We start from the raw sequence: 18,072 nt of genomic DNA, 5'->3' as shown, positions 1-18,072 counted from the left end.
TGCAGGTTACTTTGTGGGTCATGTTGAGTTTCAAATAAAACAGAATAGTTTAACAATTCGACATTAGCAATAATATATATTCCAATATTTGTACTAATACTCGTGTTAACCGGCCTGACACTGTTTTAAATGGTCTTTCGATGTTTAGTTAATCAAACTTTCCCTGTGAAACCTCGGAAAGAAGCTATACTTTATTTTGGAATAATTGCAACCGGACGTGCTTCAAATCTCGCGTGGCCAGGCTGGATTATCGCGAGATGAGTCCGATCTTTGGTCCGTGTGTGTGTGTTTGTTCCCTGAGACTTCTCCCCGGTAGCTGCTGAAAGTAAAGTAAGTTAACAACCTCGGTGACGGTTCACAGTATACGATGAAAGCCGTGATTCTGGCCGCCGGGTACGGCACCAGGCTCCAGAGGGACGTGGCGGCCGACAGCAGCGGGAAGTTCGCTCACCTGGCCGGGACCGCCAAGCCGCTGCTGCCGGTGGGACCGTGCGCGCTGATCACGCACTGGGTGCGCGCGCTGACCGCGTCCGACTGCGTGGACCGCGTTTATGTTGTTGTGAGTAGAAGAAGAGTCGCTGGTGTTAAGTGCATGTTATCAAGTGCATGTTATTAAGTGCATCTCCAGGTGCTTGTACTTTAGAGTTTGTGCTACTTCATAGCCAGCTTGTGTTCCAATAACCTTACACTTCAGAGGGTCATAAAATACCTGCAACTCCATTTCCAGAAACATTGCATAGTTAAGTTTAAAGACAGTCATAAGATTATAAATATGAAAAAATAAAATTACCCAACAATGTTTAAAGTTGTTAAAATGATCCTCTGATGCACCATTCTGCATAATGAGTATCTTTTTCATTTCATATTTATTATTATCACTTTTTATTACATTTTGCGTGATCATACCAATTTATTTGTTAAGCCATTATAAATATGTATGTTTTTTTGCATTAAGGACAATGGCTGATGTCCATCCCTAATATACAGGTCTATATGACCCCTCTGTTCCCACTTCTCTGTCCACAGACTAACGCCGTCTACCTGGCTGCTTTTGAAGAGTGGGCGTCTCATTTCACAAACGTCGAGATCCTCAGCGATCGGACGACAAGCAACGACGTAAACACACGTTTTCACCATCACAACAACATATTGTATGAGACGTGTCTTGACCCTTAGAAAGTACACTTTCTTGTTGTTATTCCATCAGGGGCGTCTCGGTGCTGTAGCCTGCCTGCAACTTGCAGTGAAGCACTTCAATGTAGACGAGCATGTCCTCGTAATCGGGGGGTGAGAGTCCCAAGTTGACACTATCAAGTTGTTACACGTGCACCCGATTCTGCCAGATCCACACAACTCCCTTTGCATCCATTCCAGTGACACCCTCTTCAAGGAAGACTTCAGCCTCAGCAAAGTAAAAGAGAGGTTTTCTGACCTCCAGGCGAAGTGCGAGGACAACTGCCTGGTGCTCTCGTACCAGTGCAAAGAGCAAGGTGAGTAGAGAGGAAACCGGGCGCTAAGCACGACCTCGTGGAAGTCTCATTCTCGGCCTCGTGCTTGCAACCCGTTCTGTTTTGTGCGTCTGTCCAGAAACTCGGAAATATGGGATATTGGAAGTAGACGGCGACCTGCGCGTCCTCTGTATGAAGGAGAAGCCTCTTCCTTCTGAGACAACGTCGAGGAGAGCAGTAAGTTCACTCTGATGACGCCTCAGCTCTCATCCGAGGATCTTCACATGCACATAAAACGTGGGGATTGTAAGCTTTTCTTTGTCGTCCGATTCAACAAGAATTGGCAGATAAAGTCGTCTTGGATCTTTGAAGGCAAACGCTCGACAGTGATTGGCTAATGTCTCCGGCTCAAAGACGTCAGCAGACACTTGGCATCTTCCCTAAAGATGGGGCTGTAGTCTTAATTGAGTTTAAGTATTTTTCCCTCAGTCGTGTCTTTAGCAAGTAAAATGCATACGAGTACATGAACGAACTCGTCGTCATACAATTTCATATAGCAATACAAAAAAAAACGAAATCTCAAATGACTTGTTTCTGTATTCAGTCGTCGTGATTCATTGACGTGTAAAGGTTACTGAAGAGTATTTTTATGGGAAGCCCAATATGTACAGTATACATGTACACTGCGTATCTTTAGCTATAATAACTTGCATTTGTTTTTCAGTGTCCATGTTTCTATGTGTTCTCAAAGAAAAGCCTTCCTCTGTTGGATGCCTTCCTTGAGGAAAAGAAGGTACATTTAATAATCAAAAGTAGGACGTGTGATGTGAATTGTTAGATTTTTATATTACTTTTTGTTTCCATAGGAGGCTCCTATTGATGAGAAAGATGCTCCAGGGAACTTTGTGTCTTGGCTCATTCCAAGGTAATTCCAGCATCGTTATCCAAATCAATTTGTAATCAAATTAATATTTCACAGACACGTAAAATTATGTACTCAGCTAAAACAAAAACATTTTTTTTAAAAACAATTTGTCAAGGTATTTCTCAATATTTCTCTTTTATTTCCACTTTCAGAAAACCCGTATACGTTCAACAGATTTCTGGACGTTTCGATGTTGGAAACTTGCCTTCATATGTTGAATGTGACCTTTACTTCAGAGAAAACCTTCAAGATGTTGAGTCTTACATGGTGTAGGAGAAACAGAACAAACACAATGTCCAGCTCTTAAAGTTTTTATGTAATGATAAAATGAAAAAATGGCCAAAATCAAGAATCGTAACTGTAAATAAGTATTTAAATATGAATTGTAAGTCATTTTTTAATGAAATACTCCATTAAAACAATGTTTTACATTATTTGCATCAAAACCAATGTTGTCTACTCAGTGAGGAGTCTTGTGCATTTGTCAGAGGCCTTTTCATTGTGGGCCTCCATCTTTGCGATGCGAGAGCCAAACTGCATGGCTCTCTTGGGCAGGACGGCCGATTGGCCGAGGCCGAGCTGCTTCGCCGTCAGCCTCAGGAGGAGTTTCTCCCCGACGCCCCGAGGAAGCGACAGGTCCGCCTTCTCCCACACGGGCAGAGAATTCAAGTAGCTCACCACGTCCTCGTCCAAGTAGGGAAATCTAAAAAGGCATTTATAAGTGTGAGTCACTCTTGTACATGTTTTATCCTGAGAGGAGAAGATTGATCCCTGAAACCAGATTTTTAATGCACTTCCACAAACACTACTTCCTCTGTTCCATTACGTCTTACTCTAAAAAGATAAAGCCTGTAACGTGCACAACATTGAGGGGGTACGTTACAACTCTTACCTCGCCTCTTTCCCGTGGTCCCCGATCACTCGGTCATCTCTGCCCAAATTCCTGGAAGGGATCCTGCCCAGCTCCATTTCCAGCTCCTGGATCAGCCCCTCGTGTCCGGACGCTGTGAATCGGACTCTGTGTCTGGAGTAACCCGCCAGCTGCTCGTCCGCCCCGATTCCTGTCAAAACGACCTGCAGTCAGGAAAAGGTAACGCAGGGGAGCAGGTCAATGTGGTTGTTCCAGGATTGGGCAACATATCTCAATTCGGCAAAAAGATTATTTTTTTTAATTGAGAAAATGTCTTTTTGTTTTGTAAGAGATGACACATCGATGTCGAATAATCGATTGACTCAGTGTGTAAAACTGAGTTTCTCCACAAAGAATCACACTAAGTTTTGAATCTGAGAGAGTTGTGCTCGTACGTTTCTTGGAAATAAGTCAATCAGCATGAAAAAAAAACTAATTGAATAAAGAAATTTAAGTTGACGAAGACCAAATTGACTAATTAGTTGATTACGAGGAGGCGGCATATTAATGTCAATTAACTCATTATCCTTCAGCACTTACACCAGTGTAGTAGCGCATGGGACATCAAATCATCAAATAAAAGGTTCAACAAAGGCTCAGCAGTTTTTGTTCCTGGAAACCCAGACTCGTGTGCCTCACCTTTGCGGACGACGTGAAGGGCCTCTGGCCAGCGTCCTCTGTGACGAACCCCGTTCCTCTCGCTGCGAACCAAACGGCACAGCCGATGCTGTCATCCAGCACCGTGTCCAGCGGATGCACCAAATGGCAAACGCGTTCCTGTCGCATCTTCTGCAGCTCCTCCTTTGTTACGTTGATTTCAACAAAATTCCATCTTCTTTCAGGATTCAAGTCTTGTAACTCCCCGAGACCGGCTTTCCCAGTGATTCTGTCCGGCACGTCGAAGGGGCTGGATGTTTGGTGATCGGCTCCATCACTCTTAGAACCTGTGGGCTTATTTTTGTGCTTTCCCGGTTTCCTTGCGGACTCTTTTGGCTTCTTTGGCACCTTTAGTTTAAACGCTACATTTAGAAGGTCTATTGGTTGATGAGCGGGTATGTGACGGTCAGCTAAGGCGGCCAGGATCATGGAGTCGATCCCTCCCGAAAAGAGTATGGCCACACTCGCGAGTTCATTAGGAGTAGAATTGTCTTGTGCCTTGAACGGCAGAGACTGAACACGTCGCCTCACCGCCTCGCTGAGGACATCAGTGAGACGGTTCACTTCGTTGTTATTCTCTTTGCTTGCAAGCAGCTGCTCCAGATCCGTAACATGTGAATATGAGTTAGGATGAATTTCCTCTTCAACTAACGACTTCGGGATGGATGTATTAAGAGGGCACACGGGCGAGGTGAGTACGAGGCCCGACTGGTTCATCACAGCTGTGCAGCCGCTGGGGACCGACTCCAGCACAGCTGGACTGTAGCTCGAGACGAGCTCGCGTCCCCCATGCGCCCAGGGATGAACCTCAAACGTCACAGAGCCAGCTTCTGCTACCGCCTTCAGGTCGATCCTGTACACACCAACTGCTGGGACTTCCTGCCAAGCAGACTGCGCAGGTCCAGATCTGCGGGCTGCCACAGAAGTCAGGGTCAAAGCGTTGACCTCTGAATCAAATGTCCACAGCAAACTCCGCCGTCCGAGGAAGTCTCTGCCAAACCAGAGGTAGTCTCCAGCCTTTTGGTAGTAAACAAACCCCCACGGTCCGCGTATAGTGGACAGGACGGACAGAATCTCTGAAGGGCCGTTGCAGGACGAGAGACGCTGCGAGACAACAGCCGTGTCGTTTTCCTCCGGCGTCACTGGGAGACCTCCGAAAATCTCCCCGTTCCACACCAGAACATTCCCAGTGTTGTCTAGAACCGGCTGAGGGGTGAGAAGACCTCTCATGTGGAGAACGTGGGCAGAGAACAAACACTGATAGCAGGCACTCGTCCCTCCAACTGTGACGTCCCGGCTCAAGTCGGGCCCTCTTCTCTTCAAACGCTCATGAACCGCCTCGTCCCACACACACCGAGCGGGCGACAGACTCAGCAGACAAAAGATGCCGCACATTGCTGCGATGAAGGTCCGTCTCACATGTCCTGCAGATCCTTTTTCATGTTATCGAGTTCCTCTGGAGAAAGGAAATAATGCTTATGATCACATTTTCAATGAGACACATAGCAGCTGGTTTATCTATTAAAACAACTTACTTTTACATGAACTCAGTGTCTGACTTCTGTCTGCTCGGAAGAATATGTTGCTGTTCCTCTGCTGAATGTACACTTTCTGTAAAGTAAACAAAATGTACATTAATACACACAAAAAATACACGGTCCAGAGAAAGTTGTTTAAAAGATTGCTCAACATTTTTCTTTCAAAGTTACTCAACAACTTAGTAAAATAGTTATCCATAGTTTGCAAGGCTTAACCACATGTCAATAAATAAATAAGTAAATTACAGGTACAGTCTGTTTTCTTAGCAAATCTCCACTCACCCTGTTTTTCTTTAGATTGGAGAGCTCATCCACGACAACTTTCTGCTCTTTTATCTGAAAGATATATACACGAATTAATTAACTGCGCTGAAACTCTTCAGGCAACAATTAAAATGACTCAAGAGTCTGTTTTTACGTATAATTCCACCCCGATAGGAGTAAACATGGCAGCCCAGCATTCACGTACATCATGCTAACGTTACATGTTTAGCAGCTCTTGTTATGTTCGTGTCTGGACTTCACCTTTTTGTTTAATTCCTCCTTGACAGCTGACGGTCCTTCAAAATGATCCTCGTTGTCGCGAAGTGTCGAAGACATGTTGGAATAAGTTTTAAATGAGCGCATTTGAAGCTGGATAACTTCAGTGTACACGCATGCGCAGAAGCTTTTGAGAGCGTTTCCGGGTGCGGTGATCCGTCCAGTTGTGACTGCACTGCCCCCTGGAGGCGGGCGGATAAAATGTATTTAATTTCCAGCGAGGTGGAACATTTACTCAGATGATTAGTGACAAAAGGGCAAATCAACACTGTTGTGTTATTGTGTATCACAAGGGCGTGTAGGAATAAACTAGAAAGAGATAACTGTAAATAAATAAATAATGATAATTGAAAGCACCTTCAGGGTTTTCCCTCAAAAAATGACAAAGTGTTTCCATCTTGATGTCCGCACTCAAATGGTCTATTCAATATTTGACCTGTTTGCGGCAGCAGGGGGTGTTTGGGGGAGGGGAGAGCTTTACTCATGCAATAAGCATACAGGCCTTTTGGAGGACAAATGTTTATCTTCCTCTAGCAGTGGGTCAAGCACCTTTCGAACCTGCAAGTGTCATGGACAAACACACCTAGCTGGTGTCTCACGTTGGCTTGCCGCCAACTGAGCTGCAACGTTGTATTGATCTGACACAGCTGTCAGATGTTTACCGTTTCATTCCCTGAAATCAAGGGCTGTCCTTTTGGGACAGGTGTCCAGGTCATCACAGCCGGACGGTGACCTTTGATGTTTATTTGTCTCTGGTGGAGCCGTCAGGCACAGTCTTAGTCCCTAGCCAGCAGGTAGAAATCCACAGAAACAATAAGACCACAAAAACTGTTGTGTTCCAAAAATGGCTACTGGTAATAATTATCATCACTGTTGCTGGTGTTCTATGGTCACTGAGATGGTTGGTAATCTCACTGTGTCCAGTATCATGAGATTTTGGGAGACCTCAAGAGCCCAGCTTTAGTTATTCTATATACCAGTGAACCAAGGGAGCTGTGCTGTGTTACCTTTTAGCTCTATTGCAACACGTTCTTAGTATTCAGCACAAAGAGTGAACAAAAGCCTTGCATGAAGAATAAATGAATAATCGGATCCGTACACAGTGCACATCCTTCACACCCTTCCTCCACCTCTGTCCCTTCTTTAGCTGTGGCTTGAGAGCGTCGGGCAACTTAAGGCCACACGCGGCAAGTCATGCTCATATTTTGGTCCTGGAAGCACAAATATAGCCGACGTAAACACAGCTTGTTGTTGGCTGAAAAAGGATCCGGTCAAGAGAAGACATACCTGCAGGTCACATGACCACAAAATGACACAGCAGCCGTCTGACCGCTGATGAGAGGTATCTGAGCCCGGCTGACACACTGGCCCACTAATAGTGCGGCCGGTAATCTGTTTGTACCAGCTCAATGCGTTCAGACTTTCAAACGGCTGGAAGCTTTCTGTGATCCCTGAATAGATCACAAAGGGATAGAAGTGCCTATTGTCATCACTTGGCTCAAAATATGTGCTTATGTTCCTTGTAAGTGTCAATTTTGCTCCCTCATAGGATGAGATGGCACAGGGTTAGGTCCATGTGTTGCTCTGGGCCGAAATGAAACTGGTTAAACAATAATAAGAAATACATGTATTAGTAGCCCAGCGGCCATATGTGTGTTCACATACCACAGGGTCAATATTTACAGTTCTACATGCTAAAGTACTGTGAGCATGTTGATCATGACGAACCACAACAAGTGGTTGGATGTTTCTCCCACTCTTTGCATTGTGGATTAATTAGTAAGTAATAACTAATGCTGCCTTCACATAACACAGCAACACAGCAACATAGCAACAGGCAACATAGCAACAGGAAACAAGTCATTTTCAATAGCGGCCAGGTACGTGCAACTAAAAAGTTGACAATGCAGCTGACCACGCTCAGCCGATTAGTTGCTCTGTCGCTCGAAATGTGAACGCGGCATGAGATGTTTTTTGATAACTTGATGAAGCCGACGAGGCCTAAAGCAATAGTTTGACGTTTGGACGAGATGTATGTATAACAAATAGGAAGCTTCTGTCCAGCAGACAGTTAGCTTAGCTTAGCATAAAGAATAGAAATAGGAGTAAACAGCAAGCCTGACCAAATCCACCCGACAGCCACTTTAAAACTCACAAATTAACCTGCTATTGTTTGTTGATTTGTTTGTTTATTCCGTACAAAACTGGAGAGTAAAAATGTCATAAACCAGATTATTTCTTGTCCTGCTGTCTTCGACAGTAACTTCTACCGTCTCCGCTTGGTGTCAAACTCCTGGTGATGACATTTTGTTAAAACCAAATTTGTTATTAAATTATTGTTTTCCTTTACAGCTTAAACAAACAACATACAACAGTTACTGAATGAGTTTTAGAGGTGTTGCTCGGTGGACTTGGTTCTCTTTGGACAGTTTTCTGTCCCTCTGGTCCAATGAAAGGCCCAAAACACTTCACCTGAGGAACGAGGTGAGAATTTGTCGCTGTCACAAGACACTGGGGGTCCCATTCAGCCTTGTAAAAATAAATCTTGTGTCCTGGTGTACAGTGAAGCAACATAACCATGTGTCAGTGTTTATTACTTTTTTATGGATACAGGCCAAGGATCCCTCATCCATGCAGCCAGTAATTATAGCTGTGAATCTGTTCTGTTGACATAGGAAGACAAATGCAAGTCATCCAAATGCGTGATTTGTACACAACGTTTTACATTGTTCACTGCCAGGCTCTATTACAACAACAGCCCTTTGGTAAACAGCTTTACTGGGTCAATAATGACTCTGTGAGCAAAATGTTTAAATTGTAATGTGTGCTATCAAATGCAATTTTTGTTATTTTATTACCACTACTCTGATTCCTTTGACATAAAAAGGAAGTGCAGGACGTAAAGGTATGAGATATTATTGGATTTGTGAAAACATCTCAAACGTGTCTTAGTGTGTATTTTTGTGCGCAATTCGTATTATGTACATGATGAATATAAAACACAGGTGCTATTGCTTACTGTGCTGCTGCTCAATTCTGCTTAAATTAAGATTTGTGATGAAGGACGTCCAGTAGTTTTACATTGTAGAATTCACAGTTCATTTTATATCATTCTTCTCATGACGAAAGGTAAAGCAAGGTAAAGCTTCATCAACAGGCCAGACATATATATATATATATATATATATATATATATATATATATATATATATATATATATATATATATATATATATATATATATATATATCATATGTGTTGTGATGAAGTGATAGGTTATCTTTGCAGAGCACATTTTGGGTCAGGTTGTTACTCATAATTTACGTGTCTAAAGAAACTCAACAAAAGCTCACCACGAAGAGGGATAACAGCTTCAACCACGACAGCTATAACAATGACACCTTTTTTTGTGCATATGTGATACCGTTTTTTTGTTGTTGTTGTGTGTATTACATTACTTTTTTTTTCCCGCAGCTCGCGTGCGGGAAGAAGACCGCAGTTGTTTTTGACACAATGTAAATAATGGCGCGTCACGTGACAGCGTGAGTATATTCGAGGCGGGACGTAAACAGACGGCAGACCAGAGCTAACCGTCCAGCGGAGCGGCGACGCGGCAGCTCCGAGAGCCTTTTGTGTGCTTCTGCGACCTAACTAACCCGTTTAGGCTAGAAAGCCATTGCTTTCCGACTTCAGCTACAGTGTTAGCTAAGTTTGGGAAGGAGAACGAGGAGAGACGCCGGGTCTTTTGGGTGTTGTAGTTGTTGTAGTCGTTCAGCTGCAGTGAGGAGCGACCCCCCCCTTTGAGACATCACAAAAGAGGAGACAGCGTCAAAAAAAAAAAAAATCATAAAAAAAAACTGAAAAAAAGGAACATTCACTTGGTTTCTTTTTGGCATTTGGACATCTTAAACATGGATAACTCTGGAGCGAGGATGACATGCTGCGGTAGGTTATTGTTACGCTTGTTTCCCTTTAACCCTTCACACCGATGGAGGAGCTGGAGGCATCGACCACCAGCTGCACCGTCCGTCCTGTAACCCTCCAATGTCTCCTTCACAGAGTCCGTCCGAGACTTCTTCACTTCGGCTAAATTCCTTATTTACATGGGACATGCCATGTCAACATGGGTGAGTGAGACACCTGTGCACGAAAGCCCCTTTATTGTCTATTTGAATGACAGCCCATCATCATGTGTTTCTGTCGGTGTCAAACTGAATGCAACACAACGTGAGTGTCCTGGCATTGTGTGCTGCAATACAAAGGAACATATTTTCCCACCGTGTGTAGCTCACCACACATTCATTATCTTTACAAATGCCTCAAAAGGATGAATTCAGCTGTTGAGGGGTGTTAGTGTGACATTAAAAGCAAAGGGGGCCCTTATTGTTAATTCAAGACATATTTCTAATCAACCTGGATGTGTTGGAAGTGTCATCCCTTCCTCTGAATAACCCAAATGTGTATTGTTGCAGGGCGACCGAATGTGGAACTTCGCCGTGGCCGTTTTCCTGGTGGAGCTGTACGGGAACAGCCTGCTCCTGTCAGCCGTGTACGGGCTGGTGGTGGCCGGCTCCGTGCTGCTGCTGGGGGCCATCATCGGGGACTGGGTGGACAAGAACCCCAGGCTCAAAGGTGAGGCAGCACACATCACACGTGTATCTGCTATTGAGGGGTTGTTATAACACAAGTGCACAGGTATTAGAGTGCGCACATGGGCTATTTCGCTCTATTTTTCACAGTTAAGTGCACCCCTTGTGGAATGGTTATTCAGAGGAATTTGGCAAAGACATTATTAGATTGGCTCGGGGAGCGGGTGCATGTACCCCGAGCCTCTTGTTAAAGCTCAGATGAACCCGTTATCAGACAGAAATCCGTTGTCTTTGATCAGATTTCTGTCCCTAATGTTCACCGCGGTGTTTCCACAGTGGCCCAGACTTCGCTGCTTGTCCAGAATAGTTGCGTCATCGTGTGTGGGATCCTACTGATGGTTGTTTTCCAGTTCAAAGAACAGCTTGTGGAGCTTTACAATGGATGGATTCTGGTAAGATCCCCCCTCTCTCTCTCTGTGCTTACACACTCGCTGTTTCCACGTGATCTGAAAGCGATTTCCCCCCTTTTCCTCAAGTACAACACTCTGACCCCGAGATTGAAAGTTGCTTGCTTTTTACTGATATGGAATCCTGCTTCATTATCATTTACGACCTCTTGAAGAGCTTTTACAGGCGAAATGATTGTAGTTCACTTCCAGAAGACCTTTGACTGGTCCACTTACCTAAATTGTCAAAGGACTTTAGTCAATTTTAAATGCGCGTATAAGACAACTTGTCCCCATCTTTCTTGATGCTCATGATGAATTAAATCCTGAATTGTAATAGTATTTTGCCGTCACAAGACGACGAAGCTTGCTGAGTCATGATCATAATTCATTGTGTGTTCCTATCTATCATGAGAAGACCAAACATGAGCGGTAACCACACAGTCAGTTTGTTTAGCAAGCGGCTTGTTTGCACTTGTTGAACTATGCGGCTTCACGACAGCTCTCCCTCCCCTCAGAGGCTCGGACCTCAATCTGCAGCTGACCGAGATGCAGAGCTGCCGACCAGACAGGTTTCTGTCCGTAGTCGGGTCGAGAAACACCAACGCTTTTTTTTTTTTCTGCCTGGGTAGAATGTCCCTCTGCATTTGTAGGATGCCTGCTGGGTTTCCAGAGAACGGGGTGATTTTTCGACCACCAGAGTGCTTAAAGGGCCGGGGTCGGAGCGCGTGGAGGTGGAGCGAGGGCGGTGAAACAGGAGATGGAGTGTCTCGTTGAGGGCTGTGGAGTCAGCAGGTTCCTCAAGAGCGGTCACATGACAGAGGGAGAAATGTGGCCTGGCCTGTTGAAGCCTTTGCTGCTCTACAGCCAGAGCACAAAGAAAACCAGAGCGGCCGGCCAGTGTGTTTCACAAATGAGACTTTTTTTCTAGAAGAAACATGTTGTTTGTTCTGTCAACCAGAGCTTCGTCAGTGGAGCTCACATGTTGAGCGTTATATTAGCTGTTGCGCTAGTGATTTTTTCACAGATTTCATGTCCATAGATTTTTTTTTTCTCCCCCCACAGGAAGTTTTTCATTTCTGTGGTTCACATGTTCACGTTACAGAATTAGAAAGGGGACATTCTTGAACTTAAGGATGAATGTTACCCAGATTAGAGGCGCTTACACCGAACACTATGTAATGTACACTTGATGCAAGTGACATGTTTTTTTCATGCTCAGTAATTTCCTGAAGCAGTAAATACGGCCTTTGTTGCAGCTGTGGACTAACACATATTGCAGTAATTTTCCACCCAATATTATATAAATATTAAGAAAAACAATATCTGTTTCGCAAAATTATGCTTATTTTTGGATTTTTCATACTTTTTTTGCTAATTCTGAGGAACTCTTAAAAAAAATTGAACAATCCAAGAAGGAAATAAAAAACACTTCCTGGTTAACAGTGGTTTTGTTAAACTTGACAAACCAAAAGGTGACTGACTGCAGCTTCAGGACGGTGTGTGTGTCGGCTTGACTCCAAACAAAATAAAGTGTGTGTTTGAGATAATTAAATTACATGCGCAACAGTGTTGTAGCTAGTTCATGAGTTTTAAATAACTTTTAGTCAATGACGGAGAAATAAGTTATATCAAGCTTCAGCTATACAGGCAATAGTTATTAATAGTTATTAATCATATCAACGTGTTGGTTTTAGACTCCTTTTTATTAATATGAATCAAATGTAAAATGTTTTGCAGACTGCCTGCTACATTATGGTGATCACCATCGCCAACATTGCCAACCTCGCCAGTACGGCGACCGCCATCACCATCCAGAGGGACTGGGTGGTGGTCGTGGCCGGGCAGGACAGCAGCAAGTTGGCAGGTCAGTGTCTCTCTCTGCCGCCGCCAGGCCTCACCTGACCCGTTATCACGCCTCCTCGGTGTGGCGGACTTTGAACCCTCGATGCTGACTCGCTCTCGTTTTTAGCTTTTATGCCCCCGGCTGTTTCCTCCGGATTGTTATAAAGTATTTTAAAGATTTGCTCACATGGTGGAAAAGCTCATGAACCTGATGACCTTGATTAGCTTTCCTTTTTTATCAGTTTAGGAAAAAAGAACTATAAAAAAACTGTAATCTGTCACATTTCCTTTGACATCCGTCAGGTGTAAAGTCACTGATCACATCCCCTCTCGTATTAAACAGACATGAATGCCACGGTGCGGATCATCGACCAGCTGACCAACATCCTGGCTCCCATGCTGGTGGGTCAGATAATGGCCTTTGGCTCCCATTTCATCGGCTGCGGCTTCATCTCCGGCTGGAACCTGTGCTCCATGTGCGTGGAGTACGCGCTGCTGTGGAAGGTCTACCAGAAGACGCCGGCGTTGGCCTCCAAAGCCGGCCAGAAGGAGCAGCAACAGGAGCTCAAACAGCTCAGCTCACCGAAAGGTAGCCGCGAGGACCTCGACGTGGATTTGTAGCCTCTGAGAGTTCAACAAGCGTCTTTCAGACTCAATATAACCAAACCTGCAATGTGTCTCCTCCCTGTTCCTCAGACTCGGAGAGCGGCCAGAGTCCAGAGGAGTCGTCTCAGCCGCTGATGAATGAAACCTCGGCAGCGGCCAAGCTGGACTCTCCCAAGCGCCACGGCTGCTGCTACCAGATGACCGAACCCCTGCGCACCCTGAAGGCCGGCTGGGTGGCCTACTACAACCAGAACATCTTCTTCGCCGGCCTGTCCCTCGCCTTCCTCTACATGACGGTGCTGGGCTTCGACTGCATCACCACCGGGTACGCCTACACGCAGGGCCTCAACGGCTCGGTGCTGAGCCTGCTGATGGGCGCCTCGGCGGTGTCGGGCATCTGCGGCACCGTCGCCTTCACTTGGGTGCGCAAGAAGTGCGGCCTGATCCGCACCGGCTTCATCTCGGGCGTGGCCCAGCTGTGCTGCCTCATGCTGTGCGTGGTCTCCGTCTTCGCTCCCGGGAGCCCCTTCGACCTCAGCGTCTCGCCCTTCCAGGACATTTACACACACCTGATCGGGGAGAAGACGCTGCCGGAGGCCGACCACCTCACCAGCCTGCTGATTGGTGCAAACGCCACTACTGCCGCACCGGCGGAAGAGCTGCCGCCCCTGCAGTCCTACATGTCTGTTAGTCTGCTGTTTGCTGGAGTGATTGCTGCTAGAATGGGTGAGTAAGACTTCCCCCCGCCTTGATTTCTTCATCTCAATACCATGATATTGTATTTCATATTGTTTTGGAGCAGAATAGAAGCTCCAAAGTGCAAATGATCATCAGTAACCGGTGCATAGTCTATGTTTTATTGCTGTATATGACACATGCATGTTCATTTCCATTCATGAGATTGCAAAAGTTTCCCAAATTACAACTTCCTAAAACTGACTCATGCTGGTCGACAGGAACCAGAGTTTCACACAAGACCTCTACGGATGTGTCGTGGATGTCAGAGCAATATTTGCAACCTTTGATTCCAACAATATTGCTCTGATAATTCCCGCAACAGCTACCGTGATGTTCTAAAGCGTTTATAATGCGGCTGTAAAAATACCATTAGCGCTGACTATTGCTCTCCGTCCTGCAGGGCTGTGGTCCTTTGACCTGACGGTGACCCAGCTCATCCAGGAGAACGTGATCGAGTCGGAGCGGGGCGTGATCAACGGGGTCCAGAACTCCATGAATTACCTCTTGGACCTGCTGCACTTCATCATGGTGATTCTGGCCCCGAACCCGGAGGCCTTCGGCCTGCTGGTCATCATCTCCGTGTCCTTCGTGGCCATGGGTCACACCATGTACTTTGCATTCGCCTTCAAGAGCCTGGGCAGTCGCCTGTTCCTCTGCTGCTCGCCAGAGCAGAAGGTGGAGACGGTAGACAGCCTCTCACCCACCACCGTCTAAACCCCTTAAAGAAACTCCGTCCGAGGTACATATATTCCTCAAGCCTTACCCGACCCCCTGCATCTTATTAAACTAACATCTTTGCTTGTAGCTGGCAGGCTGCTAATGCTAACGTAAACCAGAGGAAGGTAACTTAACATGCTATGCATACTGTAGCCGTGAAAGCAGCATTAATCACAAGTAGGAGGTGAGTAGAACGCTTGGAGTCATAGACAACTAATCCACAGTCAAACTGTAGATAAAGCGGGGTTCCTCAAGCTTTTCTTTCTTGTTTAAAGTCTGGGAGTCAGTTAAGAACCTCAACCTCATCTGCTGGGTCAAACACGGATCCATTCCTTCTGGGCTTCTGACCCCAACGTGGGTCCCGGTGGTTAAAGAAATCAGGGGATAAAGCACTGGCAGATATTCTCCTCCGTACGGCCTGGATCCAGCTGTAGAGTTTCAGTAAAGGTGCTTCAGCTAACTAAAGCGCAGAATGAGGGAGAAATCTTGCGGGGAGGAGTAAAGGGGCACGACTGTCCTCGGAGCCCAAAAGAGAGAACGTACGCCATTTTCTTGCCTCTGTGACTTCATTGGTGCTATAGCTGTGTCTGCTTGCTGTTCTCCGATAGGCCAAGCTCACATGTACACGTAGGACGAGCTGGTTGTGGATGTCTTCCTTCAGAGATGGGAGGAGGTGCTTTTTTTTTTTTTTTAACCAAACACCAAACTGGGTCTCTTTTAATACATATTTGTAAGGGTTATGCAGTTAATTGTGTGTATTCAGGAAGTGCAGTGGCTTTTATAATCATTGTATCATCAGTATTGTGTTCCATAAGACAGAAATGAGACATCATCTATGCAGTCGTGTCGATATCTCTCTCAGTTACCAAAGTCAAAGTCCATGTGTGGCATAAAAGGAAGTGAGGGAAAGCAGATTTCTGTCTGAAGCGTTCCAAATATATATTTTTACATCAGTTGACAGTAAATACCTGGATATGTCTAACCCACTCTGCGATTGTACTTTAATTAGTTTGTCTGATAGTTTTACATAATTAGTGTAATTGTGTCACCTTTTGATTTCATGTTCTCTTCTCTCTCTAACTGTTTTGTTTTAATCATGATTGTTGGTACGCTGGCACTTTAAGTGATTGACGTCTGTCATTACACCAACACGTGATCAGGCATTTCATCAATACCTTTGCACAAGCCAGTCCCGACTCGTTTAATCACTTCTACTCTCTTTGTGAGTCTGTTTAGACACACAAAAGGCACATAAAGTAACACTCATGAAGAACTCTGGACCTGATTGGGTCGCTTTCAGTTCTTATTGCTGTGAGCTTCGACAGAGGAGGGGTCACAAGGTCAAAGTTCTGACACACATACGGTGACATCTTTGGCTTTCTAGTCTAGAAAAGTGTGTTTCAAAAGCATCTCATGAACGTTTGTGGATTTAGTTTTAGATTTGCATGCTTTTTTTTTCCTGTGAAGTGATTTTGTAAGTAAACGATTGTCTCCAAAAAACAGATGAAAATCATAGACATTTAGTAAAGTAGCTTTACTTTAAAGTGGCAGTTCATGATCAATGCAACAACAAAGAAATTGTGTAACACTTGTCATTGTCATGCGTTGTCTAACATTAGCTGCGGGTCGTAACAGACCAAGCTTTTCCATCTGGAAGAGGAGTAATGTAACTAGCAAAGTAATGTAGATGTAACTAGTTTCTGTCCACCTCTGTTGCCTTGTGGTGAACGAGCCTTGGCAGCTGCTAAACGCACACACGTGGCCACATCGGCACGGTTGCTAGCCGCGCCCGGCCGACGAGAAGTCGGGCCAGGATTCTGCTAAAGGGCTGGAAATGTTTAGGTTGGAAGCCGACGTATCCGCACCAGGTGCCGGAGAACAGAAAGCCACTTCTCAGCAGCGGCGTGCTGAGTCAGGATATCTGCAGGTGTGCCGCGAGGCGCCAACTCGCCCGCCGGCAGCGAGCTTCATCCTCACGGTCCAGACGAGTTCAATGCAACCTCAACCTCCGTCTGGCCAGGGAACCAAACCGGCTCTTACAATGCTCGGTCTGCTGATTCAGGAAAATATTACACGGCAATAACTCTAGATTTTCTATGTAAATAACAGCGGTCCGTCGATATATACACAATTGGAAAATGCAAAAAGAAAATATTATATATATAATTATATATATATACATGTATATTGTGTGTGTGCTGTTGGTCTGGAAAATTTACCTTCCCCTCTTTTTCTACATGTTTTTATACACCTAGTGTTAAGGTTTTGTGTTAAATTGCCTTTTTTTTAAGATTTTGGAAATTTGTTTATAACGCAATTACTTATTTCTGTATCATACTTCTTTAATCTGACAACATATATTTCTTTCTGTATATATATAAATATTCCAGTGTTATTGTAGTTCCATAGACAAAAGCATTCAATCGTAAAGAAATCATGTGGATGTAATAATTGAATTGGTACTCCTTGTATTGCATCTCCTAAATAAAGAAAACATTCATAATGGCCTGTCTCTGTGGTCGTGTGTGTGTGTGTGTGTGTGTGTGTGTGTGTGTGTGTGTGTGTGTGTGTGTGTGTGTGTGTGTGTGTGTGTCCAGTGTGTTAAGTTGAGGGTTTCTCAGTCTTGGGGCTTGGCTGCTGCTGTGCAAGGTCACATACCACAGCAGAGTTAGCTGCTAATTTCCTTCCCAGAATCCCTTTCTTTCAGGCGGGCAGCGCTAAACTGACAGACTTTAAGCTGAACTGGATGATCTGGGCTTTCATGCCTGCTGAAAAGACAAAGAGTGACCTGGTTTTTCTTTTTTGCGTGACAGGAAGGGCTCGGCCTGGGACATGACTTGGCTTTTTTTTTTAGTTTTGCATTTTAATATTTCACATTTTCAGTGTAGTTCTATTATTTTAATAAATCTGTGGAGGAGTTGGAACTTCTTGTAAGAGGTTTAACACCAAATACCAACGCACTGCTGATCAGTAAGACCTTTATGAAAACTGTAGCGCCTGTTTGAGAGCACTAAGAAACACATTTTATTTACTTATTTATTTTACAGAGACACATGCACGCTGATCAACAGTAACACTGTAAGTGAGCCAGAGAGGCTCATTTTAATTTATGG

General features: G+C 44.8%; 4 protein-coding genes across 4 annotated transcripts; 2 read left to right on the top strand and 2 right to left on the bottom strand.

The window, feature by feature from the left end:
• Positions 1 to 281: 281 nt before the first annotated feature.
• On the top strand, positions 282 to 2,736 carry zgc:136439 (uncharacterized protein LOC678627 homolog). Its single transcript, XM_068571779.1, has 8 exons — positions 282 to 559; positions 1,027 to 1,116; positions 1,208 to 1,287; positions 1,375 to 1,490; positions 1,588 to 1,685; positions 2,173 to 2,241; positions 2,315 to 2,373; positions 2,526 to 2,736. Exons 1-8 carry the CDS (start codon positions 368 to 370, stop codon positions 2,644 to 2,646), a joined length of 825 nt encoding a protein of 274 aa, XP_068427880.1. The 5' UTR covers positions 282 to 367; the 3' UTR covers positions 2,647 to 2,736.
• On the bottom strand, positions 2,510 to 5,335 carry asnsd1 (asparagine synthetase domain containing 1). The gene is made up of 3 exons (XM_068571778.1): positions 3,923 to 5,335; positions 3,266 to 3,447; positions 2,510 to 3,076 (listed from the first exon to the last, which is right to left on the bottom strand). The coding sequence occupies exons 1-3, from the start codon at positions 5,333 to 5,335 to the stop codon at positions 2,830 to 2,832; spliced, it is 1,842 nt and encodes a 613-aa protein (XP_068427879.1). The 3' UTR covers positions 2,510 to 2,829.
• On the bottom strand, positions 5,265 to 6,131 carry asdurf (ASNSD1 upstream open reading frame). Its single transcript, XM_068571781.1, has 4 exons — positions 6,004 to 6,131; positions 5,761 to 5,814; positions 5,476 to 5,551; positions 5,265 to 5,396 (listed from the first exon to the last, which is right to left on the bottom strand). The coding sequence occupies exons 1-4, from the start codon at positions 6,103 to 6,105 to the stop codon at positions 5,356 to 5,358; spliced, it is 273 nt and encodes a 90-aa protein (XP_068427882.1). The 5' UTR covers positions 6,106 to 6,131; the 3' UTR covers positions 5,265 to 5,355.
• Positions 6,132 to 9,651: 3,520 nt separating this feature from the next.
• Positions 9,652 to 17,162, top strand: slc40a1 (solute carrier family 40 member 1). Its single transcript, XM_068573264.1, has 8 exons — positions 9,652 to 9,963; positions 10,078 to 10,145; positions 10,491 to 10,650; positions 10,944 to 11,059; positions 12,794 to 12,920; positions 13,242 to 13,487; positions 13,595 to 14,230; positions 14,643 to 17,162. Exons 1-8 carry the CDS (start codon positions 9,930 to 9,932, stop codon positions 14,954 to 14,956), a joined length of 1,701 nt encoding a protein of 566 aa, XP_068429365.1. The 5' UTR covers positions 9,652 to 9,929; the 3' UTR covers positions 14,957 to 17,162.
• The last annotated feature ends 910 nt before the right edge of the window (positions 17,163 to 18,072 follow it).

This window comes from Clinocottus analis, unplaced genomic scaffold (assembly GCF_023055335.1).
Source record: "Clinocottus analis isolate CAN_PGR_092001 unplaced genomic scaffold, fCliAna1.0.p SCAF_12, whole genome shotgun sequence".
Taxonomy (NCBI): Eukaryota; Metazoa; Chordata; class Actinopteri; order Perciformes; family Cottidae; genus Clinocottus; species Clinocottus analis.
The sequence above is the reverse complement of the archived record's forward strand: the minus strand, read 5'-3'. Positions and strand labels throughout refer to the sequence as shown.

Coding starts and splice junctions, on each gene's coding strand:
- zgc:136439 (XM_068571779.1), top strand. CDS start 368: ATGAAAGCCGTGATTCTGGCCGCCGGGTACGGCACCAGGCTCCAGAGG. Junction 1,288..1,374: donor CATGTCCTCGTAATCGGGGG/GTGAGAGTCCCA, acceptor CATCCATTCCAG/TGACACCCTCTTCAAGGAAG. Junction 1,686..2,172: donor AGACAACGTCGAGGAGAGCA/GTAAGTTCACTC, acceptor TTTGTTTTTCAG/TGTCCATGTTTCTATGTGTT.
- asnsd1 (XM_068571778.1), bottom strand. CDS start 5,335: ATGTGCGGCATCTTTTGTCTGCTGAGTCTGTCGCCCGCTCGGTGTGTG. Junction 3,448..3,922: donor CCTTCACGTCGTCCGCAAAG/GTGAGGCACACG, acceptor TCCTGACTGCAG/GTCGTTTTGACAGGAATCGG. Junction 3,077..3,265: donor GACCACGGGAAAGAGGCGAG/GTAAGAGTTGTA, acceptor ATGCCTTTTTAG/ATTTCCCTACTTGGACGAGG.
- asdurf (XM_068571781.1), bottom strand. CDS start 6,105: ATGCGCTCATTTAAAACTTATTCCAACATGTCTTCGACACTTCGCGAC. Junction 5,815..6,003: donor AGGAGGAATTAAACAAAAAG/GTGAAGTCCAGA, acceptor TATATCTTTCAG/ATAAAAGAGCAGAAAGTTGT. Junction 5,397..5,475: donor GACACTGAGTTCATGTAAAA/GTAAGTTGTTTT, acceptor TCCTTTCTCCAG/AGGAACTCGATAACATGAAA.
- slc40a1 (XM_068573264.1), top strand. CDS start 9,930: ATGGATAACTCTGGAGCGAGGATGACATGCTGCG. Junction 10,146..10,490: donor GACATGCCATGTCAACATGG/GTGAGTGAGACA, acceptor GTATTGTTGCAG/GGCGACCGAATGTGGAACTT. Junction 14,231..14,642: donor AGTGATTGCTGCTAGAATGG/GTGAGTAAGACT, acceptor TCCGTCCTGCAG/GGCTGTGGTCCTTTGACCTG.